Raw genomic sequence first — 17,349 nt, forward strand, 5'->3', positions numbered from 1 at the left:
CATTGCACGTGTGGTCACACAGATCCACGCAGGCAAGCCCAACATTTCCAAGTGAGTCCTGTGCTCTACATCTTTCCATGGAGAGCTCTCCAGGTCATTACCTAATAGACAATCTACAGGCAAGGCATCACTTACAACAACTTCCAATGTACCGGAGACTCCTCCCCACTCAAATGGAACACGTGACAACTTGCAGAGGCGCACTGAACTGTCAGCTGCCACCACAGGACGGAGTACCTTGGGAATGATCTGCTCTTCAGACACCCATTGACACCTGACAGATGTCACACTGGCCCCTGTGTCTCTCAGAGCTTCTATCTCTTTTCCATTGATGGTCACCTTCTGCCCATATTTCTTAGTGTTTAAGGGCAGCAAGGTTTCCTGGGCCATCTCTTGGTCTCCTAAAGAGACAAGGGTCATCACTGCTAACCCCTCCTCCCCACTAGAAATCAAATCCCCTCCCAAAGCTACACTAGCTAATGCCGGTGTTGGAGCACCAGTGGGTGCTGGAGGTTTCTTTGGACATTTGGGGGCAATGTGCCCCACCTCCCCACATGTAAAGCAAGTAGACGGGGGCCTGTTGTCCTGTTTGCCTTTACGGGGACAGGACTTCTTAGACTTGGGGGGTTGAGACTCTTTCTCCTGGGAACTATTTTGGGGCCCTTTAGAAGACTCCTTTTGATTACCTGTGTCCCCACACTCTTCTGCTGGGGACCCTGTCCACCCTTGGCTGGGGTACTTACCACCACCTTGTGGACCCTGGTGCTAGTCCAGCGGTCCGCCTCTTTAGCAAGCTCACTGGGATCAGTTAACTTGCTGTCTAAAAGATGCTGGCGCAGCTCTGGAACACATAAACTACTTAAGTGCTCCCAACTAATCAAGTGACACAACCCCACATAATCAGTAACTTTACTGCCCTTTATCCAACCTTCCAGTGCACGCGTGTACATACTCACACACTCCACCCAAGTACTTGAATCAAGCTTCTTGAAGTTCCTAAACTTCTGGCGGTACTGTTCTGCAGTGAGCCCATACCTGAGGCACAAAGCCTCCTTCATGGAGGGGTAGGCTAAAGTACCTGTTGCTTCTAAGGGTGCCAAGACATCCCTCCCAGAGGCCTCAAAGTGCTTCCATAAACCTGCCCCCCAACTTTTCTCAGGCACTTCATTCATCTTTAGGGCTAGTTCATACGCTCTAAACCACGCATAAATATCCTCACCCCTCTGATAATTCTGTACCAGATCCTTTGGTATGTATACCTTGCCCGCCTGTACTGGTTGTGCGCTGCCACCATTAGAGCTGGACCCCCCTTGTTTTTCTTTGATGTCCAGCTCCCTCATGTTCCTTTCATGAGTCAATTGGAGTTTCTTCTCCTCCAAAGCGAGAGCATGTCTTCTCTCTTCCCCCGCCTTCTCAGTTTCAAGGCGTAGTTTCCTCTCCTCTGCTTGGGCCTTGAGTTTAAAAAGCTCAATCTCATGAGCCCTAGCTCTCTGATTATCCTCCAAATCCATTGGAGAAATAACCCTACTTGAATGGTTGCTGCCAGCCTTAGATGCTGACCGCGCTGGCAAAATCACTGAGCAAAAAAACATTCTCCGGTGTGCCTTCCACTTCAGTAGCTTCTTCTGAGACATGTTTGGCCTCCCACCAGGCCCTCAGAGCTTTCTGTAGCTCTTCCTTGTTTGCGCTGCCCTTCACTGGGCATCCAAGCTGTTTGCAGAATTGTTTCAGGATATCCTTTCTGTAGTTGTACAGCTCCTGAATTTCGAATTCCACTTCCAATTCTACTCTCACCCTTGCCGCTTTCACAGACATGATGCTTCCTAACCTTTTCAACAATAGGTTTCACCAAAAAGAAAAAATTCTTGCGCAACCTGTGCTGCTAAACTAGACTAGTGATGTACAAGAGATCACTGCAGGTCAAGTGCAATTATTAGTTCAGAATCCGCACCGCTGTCCAACAATGTTAGATCTGGGGGTCTCTAGTTGGCAGAGGTAAGTACCTTAGACCAAGTAGGGACCCTTGCTTCTAGTCAGGGTGAAGGAATACACACAGTAGATAACCTCCGCTCTCCCTCTAGGTAGCTTGGCGCGAGCAGGCAGGCTTATCCCCAAGGCAATGTGTATAATATTTGCACTCAACACAACAATAATCCCCAATCCACCACAAACTGAGACCACACAGGTAAGTATATTTTATAAAAATATATATAACTTTTATCTGGTTGCAGCAATGTAAATAAAGCAGTTGCACGATAATCACTTCAGTATAGCAATGATGCACTTAATCTTAATTGGTGTTTCTTAATTTCAGGAAGTTCTTGAACCAAATGTCTCTAGTCTCTTTAGTCGGCAAAAAGATATGCCTATGATTTTGTGATTAAAACGCTCTCAAAATGAGCAGTCCCAAACAATGCCAGCGTTAGAAAATATGCCACACTGAGCCCCTGGCGTCAGGGACCCTAAGCGCTTCAAGCGCGTCTCACCCGGAAGCTGGGGGGAGGGGGACTCCCTTCCCCGTGATCGGTATCGCGACAGGCCCCTAGGCGCACCTCGCGGGTGAACGCTTACTCGCGCTCCAGCCCGGCCGGTCTCAGGACGCTCTCCGCCCGCTCTCGGTCCTTCAGAGAGCAGCGGGGAGCAGAGACGGCAGGCCGGGGGCTGGAACACTCCGTAGATCCCTCGGCGAGGTCAGGTCAGTCTTCCCCGGGCCCGGCGGTGATCCCGGTGATCTCTCGGCTCCTCGGCAGCTTCAGTCGAGGCAGCCAATCCCGTCGCGGCGTTGCAGACGAGCCCCTCTGAGAGCGCGGCCTCGCGGATGACGCTCCGCTGCAAGGACCAATCCCGTTGCGACTCTGGTGAGGGGGGCTCGGCTCTCTCACCCAATCAGAGCGCGGCGGGCTCGTTCTTCAACACACAAACGCCGGAGAGATGCGGGGCACTTCCAGGGGGGTTACTGACCCCGGGCTGCGACGGTGACACGGCCAGCAATTATTTTTCAGCGCTCCTTACGCTGGAGAGGCCCACAAGCTTCAGATCTTCGCTCCCTACGTGCCGATGAACACGTCGATCTCAGCCACACGGCAGGCTGGTTCAGTGCGGCACCCTCACTCAGATTAGAGAGCAGCCAGTGCGCTACACAGCCCCACGCAGTGTTTCACGATCTCTGCACTGCACAGCAGCTTCAGGGGGCGCAGCAGAATCTCGTGGTCCTTTGGGCAACCTTTATGTTCCTGGGTTGCAGACAGGGAGCCAGCTCTTCTCAGGCCCTTGGAGATTCAGGTTGCAGACACAGCACACAGCAAAGTCTTAGCAGTTTCATGCAGGTAGGGTCACAGCTCACAGCAAAGTCCCTTTCTTCTCCTCTCCTTCAGTTGGATAGCAGGATAGGTCAGCCCTTAAAGCACACAGCAAGGCAATCTTCCATCAGCTCCTTCAGCAGTCCTTCTTCTGGCAGAGGTTCCTCTTGATTGTAGAATCTGATTTTCTGTAGTCAGGGGTCCTTCTCTTATACCCCAAAAAGGCTTTGAAATCCTTTGAAGTCTTTTGAAGTCTTTGTGCAAAGGGGGCCCTGAGCCCGGTCCAAACCAGTTTGGGGGGTCTGGGGTGTTTCTGGTTTCCTTCTTCCTCCCTGTCCCAGGGACAGAGGTGACAGTCGCCCAGCAGGAGGTGGAGCCAGCTTTGTGGTTAGGCAGGCACAGCCCTTCACTATCAGGTGCTATCTCCTCCCACTTCCCTGGCAGCAGATGCTGCCTTTCATCCACGGGGCTGGCTCAGATAACCCCCTGGGGCTCTGCAGACCCTGTCATCCTCAACCCAGACAGTCAATCCACAAACAGTCCCAGGCACACAGAAAGGTTTAGACAAGAGAACAGCCACTTTCTAAAAGTGCCATTCTCAAACACAGAATTTAAAAACAACCTTTACTAAAAGATGTGTTATTAAATTCTGAGTTCATGGATATCTTTCACTTATGTCCCATCTTGTTCCTATGGGAAGATAGGCTGGGATCCAATGGGACCAGCCTCCCCCATGTTACTCTATGGAGCAAGATAGCCTTACAGCAGTGAGCACACAAAATGGCTGCTGCTCACTACCAGAGCATGTTACCTGCACTAGTACATGCTCTACCTTATCCATGCACTGCACCCTGCCCAGGGGGTACCTTGAGCCTTCCATAGGGGTGACTGGTGTGCACAGACAGGGAAGGGTTAGGCCCAGCCAGTGGGGACACTGGCCAGGCGGACATGGCAGTCCACTGACTGCACACAGGCCCTGCGCTGGCAGGCCTGAGACATCATTTTAGGGCTACTCATGTGGGTGGCGCAATCTGCGCTGCAGGCCCACTAGTAGCATCTGTCATCACCAGCCCTGGCACACACAGTGCACTTTACTAGGGACTTCATGGTGACACAAATATGCCAATCAGGTATACCCAATCAATATGACAATTTACAGAGGGAGCACTTACCCTCTGACACTGATCAGCAGTGGCAGAGGGTCCAAAGCATCTAAACCAGCAAAAACGAAATCCAGCACAGCATCAAAAATACATGAGTCAGAGGCAAAAAGATGGGGGAAAAACCACGCCAAGGATGTCAGGTCTAACAATTAGGATAATCAAATACTGGGGGAAAAAACCATAAGTCTCTAATTTATACCTTGCAGTTTGCATGCAGCTCTTAAATGACAGTTAATAACTCACTGTTCTATGTTAGGATTTTAACTTAATAACTGTAAGTAACAATAGAGTCTCTCTGAGAAAATCAGTAACCTACTAACCTATTTACACTATGTGCACTTAGTGATCTGCATGGTACATGTTCTTTGTAGCAGGCACATTAACCCTCTGTGCTTCCTTTCCATGAGTCAACACTTCCAGTAGACAAAACACCATCTCTCTCTACTAAGAGCATTAATCACTGGAGTTATCATGACATTTTTATTGTTTCTGAAAATTGTTGGAGGCCAGGAGGAGGCAGCAAGTGCTTTTAAAAACATATTATACGTAAACTCAACGCCCCCACCTGAAGTTAGCACCTGGTGCAGTCGCATCGCCCTAGAGCCGCCCTGCTCAAGGGTCCTGTGACCTCAGTGACAGAGTCACTGTCACTCTAGGGTATGCTGCTTCATAGGCCGGCCCGCAAGACTGGTGGTGAACTTCAGAATAAATTGTGATGGACAGGCCTTCAAGGTTAACCCACACTTGCCACCGCTAGAGTCCACCTGCTGGTGCTAAGACACCAGGGCTTTTAAGATATTGCAGGCCTTTTAAGGTCTAGTATGGGAATGTGCTCCCTCAGGAGAGTGGTTTGGTGGCCTGGTCATGAAGGCTGAACCTGCTTCCCCAGTTCCAAATTCAGCAGCTCTGACCATAGTGCCACATCCTCTTCCTCACTGAACACCATACTGCCCACTGAGAGAAACTTGCACTGAACTGACCCGCTATAAACACCTGGATGTGACTCAAATCAAATTAGGCACTAGACGAGCAATATGCTGCCTAAAAAAATGAACAACAACCTAGAAAAAGCATTCACTCTTAGGGAATGCAAGATTAAGTAAAGCATGTGAAATGTTAGCAGGAACATGGTTACCTTTTTCATTTTACACTCATTATTCAGAAATCAATGAGTGTTTTTGCCTGGAAAGTTAAGGCCATGATTACAGGGCCCAGAAGGGACCCGTTTCAATGCCCATTGCTTATATCCTTTCAAAACGTAAGAAGCCTGGTTTAAAAAGACCACATTGGTCACACAGTCGCTCTACACATTTTGTTTTCCAATTCACCCATCAAGCAGGCATTTCAGTACCTCCAGGAATGGTGCACTTTCCCACCTATGGAAAGCAATGTTGTTCAAAGAGATACGAGAAAACAAAAGTAGCGCTTCACTGGCAAACACTGTACAGTGGCGGCGCTAATGTGTTTAGGTGTGATTAAATCAATCTGGCCACCTTGCAGCCACTCTGTCCTGCTTTAGTTAGTTTGTTAGTTATTTTTCATATTTTGAATGTTTTAATTCTCTCCACCCCGAGGCTGCACTTAGAAATTGAAAAACATAATAAAAAGATGAGGGTTACCAGCAAAAGTGTTTATCTGTTTTGGATCCATTTCACAGGGGAGCAATTAAACGAAAGGAGGCAAGATCTCAGCCGTCCAAGAACGGATGCAACAGCACCTGGTCCAGCGCTTGTTTTAGGAAAAGGAAAGTGGTCAGCACACGGTTCACTGGACGCTTCAAGGGGACTCAGTTACAGGGTTATGATTCCAAGTACAGTAAGGCAGCCCCAGCCCCGGGACCAGGAGGTCTTGTGCCCTGGCCCTCTCCTGTGCAGGGAATGCCGCCCTACTCCCAGACCCGCTGGGGCCATGTCTCAGGCTCAGTGGGTTCTGTAGTTATTGACTTTCTTACTTGAAGTTTTCCCAGCCCTGCATTTTAGTTTCTTGTTGGACTTTCTAGCCGAGCTCCCTGTGCGCTTTCTCCCCAGAATGTTCAATTTTTTATGGACTTGTTAGTTGTGATGAGGCTGCGCCCTGTGCTCCTCGGTGATAGAGAGCGCGCACTCTCGCCCTAAATATTAGGTACACACACTTGACTTTTTTTAAAGTTTTATGTTGGACCATGACAAGTTGGCACAGGAAATGCAGCAATCCATGAAAGCTAAGTGCCATATGTGGACTTTGCTGCATTTATACATCACAGACATATATGACTAAAGGGCTGGGCTCCTGAGAGCCCCATTGCGGCCTGGCTGGCACGGAGCTTTGAAAGGACTGACGTAACATGGCAGGGGAATAACTTTGATGCATTTGATAAGACATTTCTAAGTGTGCCCTGTAGGTCTGCACTGCAGGATACATCATATATAAAAGGGAGGCATATTAAATATTAAGGAAAAGTGTGCCCCACAGTGAATGGGTTCCACAAGCACTTTATCACTGTGTAGGCCAAGGGACAAGTTGTATTTTCCACTGTTGGATCTTTTATATTTAAAGGATTTTTAGGTCTCACAGAGGCGTGGGCATAGCAGCGAAGCTGCTGCCACGCCCTGCAAGAGATATTGTTCTAAAAAGGGTACTGTAAGCCCCGCCCCTCTTTTCCATTGGGTAGCGTCAGTGGTAAACGCTGGCTTTCCATTGGAAAAGAGGGGGTTTTGGTGCCACCCTGTCCGCTTTTCGCACTGCACCCTCGGACAAGGTAGCCTGCTTTGTGGCTGGCGTAAAAGACTATTCTTATTTGCTTGTTTATTTAACAAGCAGATAAGAACATTCTTCACGCCAGCTGTGAAGCATGCACCGAGCACAGAGGTGCACGGGGAGGACAGGGGGATCCCAGCAGACTATGTGTTTTGCACGGGCAGCCTCTCCGCGTTTAAGCCCCCCACCCTCCTCGGAGCACATCTCCACTCAGGGTGCCTCTCTTCGTCCCCCCAACCCCCTCCCAGCTCGAAGTACACGTAACTTGTTTATATGTTTGTGCTTCCTGAAAAGAGGGGCTGCAAATCAGGCATTTATCAGTAGCTTGTGGCACACATCAAGCTCACAAGTAATTAATTTCCTACCATGAGATCAATGCAAGCTCTCACCTCCCAAACAATGATGGCGAATAAACCCAACATCTCATTTGAAGAGGAACGAGACAGCGAGTAAAAGCAACTCCACTTTTCCGCAATGACGGGCATGGTAGATTTTCATTGTATTGAGAGGGAAATCCTAAGCAGGTCCTACTTGTTTGCAGCTCATACACATATGTATTAGTGAGCATAATAACTATGTTCACTGAGTGTAGGATGCAGGGTGCGCGACTCTACAAAGGGCCTTAAGTTCTAAATAAAACATGTAAGCAGATAGCTAGTAAAGACTTGGACAAATACATGTTCGTAACTGAAAGCGCAACTGGACAAACACGAACGAGCTTGTTTGCAGGAAGAGAAAGTCATTTCCTGAAGGCACAGCATCTCAAAACATGCAAATATGGTTATGTTTCCATCCGTAAGAGTGCGTGGGCGTCTGAGCACACGAGTGCCTCGTTAAGAGTGCGTGTGTGCAGAATGTGTGCGCGCACTGCAGGTTGCTCTCTGGTTTAGGAGACAGGGGCGCGCCTTATATTGCTGTTGACTGCTTTAGCAAGGCGGGCCGCCACCGCTCTTCTCTGGGCGAATCGGCATTTTGAAAGAGGCCGCCGGCTTTAAATTCCAGATGCATGAAGTTTTAGTTCTGGGTCGACCGAAACTTTACTTCCTTCTTCTTCAGAAAACTAAATGTCACGTCTATGGTGTCTGCCTTTCGAAGAAAAGCTGCGCCCAGGTCAGTTAGATAGCAATTTGGGCACGTGGAAGAAAGGGTGACATTTACTATTTCGATACGGATTCCCCAGTGCCGCCTAAAATGGGGTGGGACGGTTAGGCATGAGTTATTCTATATTAGGGGGATTTTTTTATAATTCTACTAATCCCTCAGACGCGAAGGAACGCTGGAATCACTCCTTCGTTTTCAGGATAAATCCAAATTTTGCAGCAAGTTTTTGTCCCTGGAAGCAAAGGCACTGAGAGGTTTCCTATCAGAGGCTGTTAATGACCAAACTGTGTCTGATTTGAGGGCAGAGAAAGGGACAGGACATCTGACTGCCCTAAGGCTCTGACATTCTTAGGCAATTTTTATTTTACAGTGGGAGGAGCGGAGCCTCATTGAACAGAGAGTTCTAATAGTGGGAAGAAGCTCTGGTCACTGTGTCTGCCTTCAACCAGGAGTTCGGCTCACCGCTCTCAAAGCATCCTCTGATATTTTTTAAGAGTTTGCTGGGTATTTTTGTATCTGTATGACTCAGGACAGACTGATTGATACCCAAGGGTTAGAGGGCCCTTTCCAAGCCAGAGTAAGAATGGCAACTTTATCTGAGGACGTGCAGGGTGGTGAGGAGGGGACATTGCAAGAGGTGAGACCCCAGCGGCTGTAGGGGGAGAGAGGGCCAGTTGGAACGCCCTGGGGATCGATGGATTCCCCTCTGATGGATGTGAAGTCCACAGAACTCTTTTAAAGTCACTTCTCCATCAGTTATTTAGGGCCACGGAGAAAACGGGGTCTCTTACGAATAGAACAGGGCAATGTTGACGCTTCTCCACGAACCTGGAAAGGATCGCTTACTATGTCCTACAGTCCTCCTCATTTCACTATTCAATACAGACGTAAAAATCCTGCCCAAAGTCTTAGCCAGTTCGGTGTCTTTTGATTAAGATATGATCTACCAGTGGAAGCTGAGTGACCCCTTCATATGCTTTTCCCATCCCCAGTTCATTTTGCGCAGTCTTAGCCAGCCAACTTACAGAAGACAACCCTGTGTCTTATACACCCTGTGCAGATCAGATCTGACCCGGGACACATGTCCAGAGACAGTTTGAAAACAGCAATTTCACTCGATGCTGTAAGGCGCTTGGGATTGTTCAATGGGGTCGTTGTTTGGACAATGGAAGGCGCTAGAATAGGTCAATTATCTCTCAACCAGGTCAGATGGCTATTGGAAGCCCCATACTCTAAGCTTAATTGTGGAAGATGTATGCCTGAGGTATTCCATAGCAGTAAGGACTCCGCTGGGACCTGTAGCCACCACTACTACTCTTATTGGCGCTAGATCCGCAAGGGCATAATCCCGGATGCTGGCGTAAAACGGATTCCTACAGATGCAGGAGTAAAAAAGATTTTATATATGCCAACAACGTCTTGCTCACTCTTTCCGGGCCGCAGTCCTCGATCGATACCGTCTTCGATGTACAGCGTACATAGACTCTCCCAATTTTGGGTCGCAAAATTAATTGGAATACGAGTATTGGAATATTGGATATGAGGGTGCTACCCCTCATATCTACTAATGGAAAAGGGTCTATTCGGGACTACTCTTCAAGAGGATGCCAAACAACATGCAATATTTGGGGGAGGAGGTACATTAATACAAGATTAAAACACATGGTCAGGGACAATATTTACACCTCTTATTTAGAAGGTGAGAGATGATTTACAAAGTTAGAAGGCCCCGGGCATTTGTTTGTGGGGCAGGGTACCATTTATAAAATTGAATGTGACACCTAGGCCTAATTCCCTTCGTGGGATGTTTGCTGTGCTTGTCCCTTGAACCCTATGAGGCGCCAATGATACTTTCTTTAAAATGTGTTTAAGAAAATACCAAGTCACGAAACAAAATGTCCAACTGTACGCCTTATCAAATATGGATTATTGAGAGCGCTCGATCTGGACTCTCAGGATTTGGTTGGTAAACGTGCACCACCAGCCATAGACTTCTGGATAAATTTCACCGCACCAGCCCGGCTGTTAATAGAAGGCACTGCTTGTGGCACCAAACCATAGAGACACAACACAATTTAGGGGAGTTCTAGGGCCCCTTCAGGAGCAGATAACCCCATACGGATATCCTCTACACGTGTGTGCTGAACAATACATAACCAGCGTAAGATACGTCTACATATTCCTGCTGAAGTCCCAATGTCGAGAAACAAGACCTTGTGGATGGGGGTTTCCCAATGTGGTGGAAACCAAGGGCGGATTCAGTGATGTGCGATGGACACGACTTATTATAAGAAGGTAGACTACATTTATTTTTGGATCCCCGACATGAATACAATCTACCCTGCTCTCCCCTCCCTGCTTCTTCCTCCTCCCCACATCTTTAGAGATTTACCTACACAAGTGGGCTCATACAGGAGAATGTTGGGGTGATACGGGACGATTATGAAGGATTTGTTCTTTAAACCTATGCCGGAGGTATAGGTGTTATTGGACGGTGAATACGCGTTAAGGACCGGGATAGGATTTTTGAAAATCCAGGAGGTCTAAATGAGGCCAGACTTGGACTTCACCGCCTTCAATATCACCCGTGCATGGCACTGGACTCTGTAAAGGTTGGTTAGATATAACCCGGGTCCTTACTGCACATTTCCTATATTGGCTGGAACCTAAGAAAGGAAATGTAAGCAAGTTTGAGGAACTGATTAGTGGAGGGGAGACTAGGGTGAGTGGTGTTTTTCTAAGGTTTTGTGGGCTCGTGGGGGTCCCTGCAGAGCATTGCCTCTTGGACAGATGTGGTTGGAGAAGAACTCGCTCAGGTACTTAGTCATTGATCCTGGTGGGTGCTGCGGAGTTCGCAGAACTGGCCCATTGAACGAGGAGAGCGATACAGCCTTCCGCGTCCAGAGCTAATGGCCCTCCGCAGTATCTCCGCTGCTGCTATTCATCACACAGTCATTAAAACAACAATTGATTTTTGTTCCTGCATTGATTGCGCCGGAGCAGTCAGAAAGGTGCGTGAGTTGTGGATTCCTCTCCTGCACGATACACGGCGAAACTTCATAAAACGAAATATTGAACGGTGCAGGGCTGCATAATGAGCATTTCATTTTTAATTAAATTCCTTTGCATGGAGCTGTGCTCCTCAGGGAAGACTCCTGCGTTTATACGGGTTGTGTCTATAGGAATCCAATTTGTTCCCCGGGCACCATTGTTTGGTTCCTAACGATCACCAGCAGGTAGGTACATCCATGCCCGCAGGCGAGTGGCACACAGTCCTGTGCTCTGCACCAGTGGGTGGCGATGCATGCCTGTGTCTGGCTTTGTCGTCACACCACCACCAGCCCCTCCATGCTGTACTGCGCAGCTCCTGGACTTCCATGAGCGCACCTTGAGACCCTCACAGGTGAGTAGTGAGCTTATAATTCCCCATATTGATTGATTGATCAAGTCTTGCACCGTCTCTCCTCCAGTAGACCTGGAATAGAAGAGTACCAGCCCGCACCAGAGGCTACATCCAGCCTTTCTTCATCAGGCAGCCAAGTAGCTGCATCTACCCCAAAAGAACCAGGACCCCTGGAAGATACTGACAGGAGCCTAACGGACCCCCACTGCCTCGAGCATCTCCAGAAGCAGAGGAACCCCATCAACTTCTTCCGGACCGTATCCCAATCCATTGTGGCCTGGAAGTTTGGACTGACCTGTTCCCATTGGAGCAGGATCAAGACTGATTTGCATATACCTGGGTCCAAACTCAGTGGGATGTTGTGCGAAGAATAACAAGAGACTTTGATGCGGCCGAGTAGTTACCAGTGGCTGAGATTTAGTCAAGAATTACATTCATTACTTTTTTGTATATTTTAGTGCAACACCCTAAGTGGGATGGGTCTGTCCAGCCATGGGTCCCATGCACACTGTGTCACTGGATCCAAGCTTTGCCTGGCTGATGAGCCCATAACTCGGGCGGAACCGACCTGGGTTGCTTGTGTTCTGGTTCAGAGAGAACCTGACTTGTCAGTTCCGGGCTAAACTGTTCCCATTATGGCTGGGTGAGATCTGATTTGCATATGGCTGAGTCCCAACTGAGGAGGTCTGGAGGGCAATGGATTGGAATGTGGCCTGAGTAATTACCAGTGGGTGAGAGTGATTCAAGAACTCCGGGCCCGATTCACAGAACTAACTTAAGACAAAATCCTAAACTTACTACTTTTGGTATTCACAGAAGGCATTTAGTAGTAGTAAAGTTAGGATTTTGTCTTAAGTTTGATTTAAAACAAACTTAAGACGGACTTAAGACGGACTTAAGACGGACTTAAGACGGACTGAAGACGGACTTAAGACGGACTTAAGACGGACTTAAGACAGACTTAAGACAGACTTAAGACAGACTTAAGACAGACTTAAGACAGACTTAAGACAGACTTAAGACAGACTTAAGACAGACTTAAGACAGACTTAAGACAGACTTAAGACAGGATTTTGTCTTTAGTTTGTCTTAAGTTTGTCTTAAGTTTGTCTTAAGTTTGTCTTAAGTCTGTCTTAAGTCTGTTTTAAGTTTGTCTTAAGTCTGTCTTAAGTCTATCTAAATCTGTCTTAAGTCTGTCTTTAGTCTGTCTTAAATCAAACTTAAGACAAAATCCTAACTTTACTACTACTAAATGCCTTCTGTGAATACCAAAAGTAGTAAGTTTAGGATTTTGTCTTAAGTTAGTTCTGTGGATCGACCCCTCCCTCTCTCGCTGGCTTGTATACTTCAGTGCTTCAGGAGTGCAGCAAGAGTGGAGGGCTTGATGACCGATGACTGAGGATGAGAGTGAACTCCGGGGTTACCAGCTGATACCACTATTATCAATGCTCTTCTCCATCACACATATGGATCAGTTCCCTTCCTTAACTTCACTCTCTTTCTTCCTAGGTTTGCGGTGGCATTCACCTGTCAGATGAAAGAGGCGGCGGACACGCAATGGGTACGTTTTAAGTTTTACGGATTCGTTCTACAATCCAAAGAGCATTTTATGTTCTGTGGTTGGTACTTATGGTTTTCTGTGCTTCTGTGAGTTAACTGTGTTGTATTTGTGGTAAAGAATGCTTCGCTCAGGCGTAGTGTCCCATGATTAGAGGGGACAGGGCACTTCTTATCCCTTCAAGGCGATATACCTGCATGGTTGTTTTGATGTTTTGTGTTGGATGTCAAGTCAAGTCAAGTCATAGAATTTATATAGCGCACTACATACCCAGAGGGTTTCAAGGCGCTTAGGAAGGGGAGGGGGATTACTTGTCAAATATCCACGTTTTAAGTTGCTTTCTGAATGCTAGGTGGTTCTGGGTAAGGCGAAGGTAAGCGGGGAGTGAGTTCCATGTTTTAGCTGCCAGGTATGAGAAGGATCTGCCTCCCATGGTGGTCTTGTTGATGCGAGGTACAGTGGCGAGGGCTTGGTTGGAAGAACGTAGTTGGCGGGAGGGGGTGTAGAAGGACAGTCGTGAGTTGAGGCATTCTGGTCCGATGTCGTAGAGTGATTTGTGTGCGTGGGTAAGCAGTCGGAAAGTGATCCTCTTATTGACGGGTAGCCAGTGGAGGTCTTTAAGGTGATCAGAGATGTGTTCGTTGCGTGGGATGTCTAATATGAATGAATGAATGAATGAAATATCATTTATAATGCGCAGCTATGCCCAGTGGGCGTCAAGGCGCCTAAATCAAATAACAGACTGTTAGCAGACAGAAACAGAGCCTACTGGTATGCATTAGTAAAAAGCCAAGTTTTCAATGACTTCCTAAAGAGGTCAAGGGAAGGCAGTAGCCTTGTTGGCTCTGGGAGTTACCAGTTGATTAAGCTCACTGGAACGTAGACATCTGCTCGGAACGTATCTAATAATTAGCGATCCAAGGGCATCCGCCGAGCCTGCAGTTAGAGCCTTATATGTAAGGCAGAGGAGTTTAAACGTAATCCTTGAGGGAATAGGGAGCCAATGGAGGTTCTTCCTCGCCAAGGTCATAGATGCCAACCAAGGCAGGGCGAGAGCAAACCGCGCTGCCGCGTTTTGTATAACCTGCAGGCGCTGAAGCAGGCCCTTGTTGGCCCCGGCGTACAGTGAGTTGCAGTAATCGAGCCTTGAGCCAACAAGGGCGATCACCACCTGTTTCCGTGCCTGTGGGGACAGATAGTGAACAATCCTTTTCAGGGTTCTGATGACGCCCCAACAGGTAGCCACCGTTCTGTTGACCTGAAGCTCCATGGAGAGCTGAGTGTCAAAGATGACGCCAAGGTTCCTGGCAGATTGTGTAGGTATGGGGCAGCTACCTAAAGAAGGAGGCCACCAGTCACCTGACCACATGCCCTGGTCTTTGCCAAAGACCAGGACCTCTGTCTTATCCCCGTTCAACTTTAGGGAGTTGGAAATCATCCACTCTGCAACAAGTTGCATGCAGGCCCTAAAGTTCGATGCGGTTTCGTTCACAGAGTGGGTCAGGGATACCATAATCTGCGTGTCGTCGGCATACGACACTACCTCCATCCCCTGAGATCTTACTAGTCTTGCAAGGGGGGCCACGTAGATGTTAAACAGGGTCGGACTCAATGCCGACCCCTGTGGCACCCCACTTTGCAAAGACTTAGCAGGGGAGAGGTACTCACCTAGCATGACACGCTGCTCTCGTTGGTGTAAAAAGGAGCTCAGGAGACTGAGTGCCGGTCCTTCAACCCCTGCCTCCCTTAACCTAGATGTTAAAGTAAGGGGAGACAGGGTGTCGAATGCTGCTGAAAGATCTAGCAGCACCAGCACGGTGGTTTGACCTAAATCCACTTTTCTGCGGATGTTATCCATGACTTTCGTCAAGGCAGACTCCGTGCTATGCAGCTTTCTAAAGCCATGTTGGGACCCGTCCAAGAAACCTGAGGTATCGAGGAAGTTTGAAAGATGAAGGTTCAAATGGGTCTCCAACATCTTAGCAGGGGCCGGCAGCAGAGAAATGGGTCTAAAATTCTTCAGTACTGCAGGGTCTAAGGTGGTCTTTTTCAGCAGCGGCTTTACAATGGCTTTCTTCCAAAGTGACGGAAAAATGCCCTGTTCCAAGGCTCCATTCATAACTTCCAGCATCGGAGGAAGAATGATCTCTCTGCAGTTCTTAAGTTGTTTCAGAGGAACTGGATCAAGTGGGGAAGAAGATTTTGTTTTGTCCAACAGGCTATTAAGATCCTCCAAGGAAAGAGCAGGAAAATGTTCAAGGGACTGAGGGGAGTCTTTATTCCAAGCTTCCAGTCGTTTAATTCGAGAGAAATCCTCAGAACTAAAAGAGTTCCTCTGCGACTGTAGAGCTATGTGAATATCATCTATCTTTTTGTAGAAAAAGTCTGATATATCGTTACATAGCTCCTGGGAAGCAACTACAGGGTCAGGTACCTGGAGAGAGCACAGTGAATCCACTATTTTAAAGAGCTCTTTAGAGGATGTTAAAGAACAGGTTAAGTTGGAAAAATACTCCTGTTTTTCCTTAATGACTCTATTTTTGTACTCTCGTAATAGGCTCTTATAGCCTTCTCGATCTTTGGGATCCCAGGATTTACGCCACCCACGTTCCTTCTGTCTGCATTTTTGTCTGAGAAGCCTCAAATCGGCTGAGAACCAGGGGGCAGTTGGCTTCTGACGAGCTGCAGATTTCAAGGAAGGAGGGGCTAGTTCGTCAGCGGCTCTGGTAATGGCATCAGTGAGTTCTTGGGCCGACTCTTCCACCTTCCGCTGAGTTGTAATATTGACGTTAAGAATAAAAGGGGCTAGAGCCTCCTTAGTAAAGTTTTTGAAGCTCCTTTTAGATTGTTTTTTGCCAGTGCCCACATTAACATCAGGGCAGGGAATGTCTAGAGACAACGGGACTGCTAGGTGGTCAGACCAGGTGATTGGTACCGGCATTCCGACAGCTAGTCTAGAATCATTAGTAAAAATCCCGTCAAGGATATGCCCCGCCTTGTGAGTCGGATGGAGAACTCGTTGGACAAAATCGCATGCCTCCAGAGAGTTAAGCAGAGAGAGGGTATCTTTCGAGGCCAAATCCTCTAAGTGGAAATTAATGTCACCCAAAATGGTGAGATGAGGTCTGCCAAAATAAGGTTCCAGAATTCTAAAAAGTTCTGGGCAAAAGTTAGCTCTGGACCCGGGGGGCCTATAGAGTAAAATACCAGAAAAGGAGCTCACCGGGGTATGCACAATACAAAAGTATAGTGCCTCAAAGGGATCAGTAGGGACCGATAGGGGTTTTATGGTACAAGAGAGGGTAGATTTAGAAAGAATGGCTATTCCACTACCTCTACAGCGTTCTCTGTCTAACCTTAGGAAGGTGTATCCTTCAGGTATGGCCAAAAGCAGATCATGGCCGGAGGACTCAGAAGCCCACGTTTCGGTAACAAAGACCCAGTCGGGAAGCCTCGAGCTAACAAAGTCGTGAAATTCAATCCCATGTTTGATCAAGGAACGTGCATTGATCAAGAATCCCTGTTTGGAATGGGAGATATTAATGGCAGGCGCAGAAGGGATAGGATGAATACGGGCCTGAGTAGTGCAAGTAAAAGAAATATTGCAGGAAGGACACGAACGGGCCTGAAGCAAAACCTCAGGTCTAAGCCGATGATGGCAGCAAAGCGCAGGGGGTCTCAGGGACAGAAGGTTACAAAGCAAATCCTCCCGGATGGGGGACACGGAAACGCCAGGAGTCCCAGGGTCCAGACCGTCCTGCAGCGCGTCCTCAGCGCGGACGGGCGCAGACGGGCTGAACTCTGGCGTAACTCCGACGTCAGTCTGGCGTCCCCGCAGCGCGTAACCGCTGCGCGTCAGCATGACTGATTTAAGTACACGCCTAGCGTCCTTCTGACGACTAGAGCGTCAAGCCTACCTGCTAGCGCCGAAAAGCGGCACAAAGTACTTCCAAGATGGCGCTACTAAGATGCCAATTACGCGAGGATGCGGACCCGCCCAACAGCGGTGTGGTTCCCACAAGTTAGAGTGCAGGTGAGGGCCAGGCGCGATTTAAAAGCAGGGGAAATGCAAATAAATCTAAATAAAAT

At 48.1% G+C, this 17,349-nt stretch overlaps 1 protein-coding gene across 1 annotated transcript in view; it reads left to right on the top strand.

The window, feature by feature from the left end:
• LOC147663182 (glycosyltransferase 1 domain-containing protein 1-like) overlaps positions 1-17,349 on the top strand; it is a gene marked incomplete at its 3' end in the record, with an annotated part of 305,663 nt that overhangs the window by 87,925 nt on the left and 200,389 nt on the right. Inside the window, exon 4 of the mRNA XM_086950611.1 lies at positions 13,212-13,263. Coding sequence (XP_086806737.1) covers positions 13,212-13,263 — 52 coding nt within the window. The remainder of the gene's footprint in view (positions 1-13,211; positions 13,264-17,349) is intronic.

The sequence above is a fragment of the Lissotriton vulgaris genome, unplaced genomic scaffold (assembly GCF_964263255.1).
Source record: "Lissotriton vulgaris unplaced genomic scaffold, aLisVul1.2 SCAFFOLD_976, whole genome shotgun sequence".
Lineage (NCBI taxonomy): Eukaryota > Metazoa > Chordata > Amphibia > Caudata > Salamandridae > Lissotriton > Lissotriton vulgaris.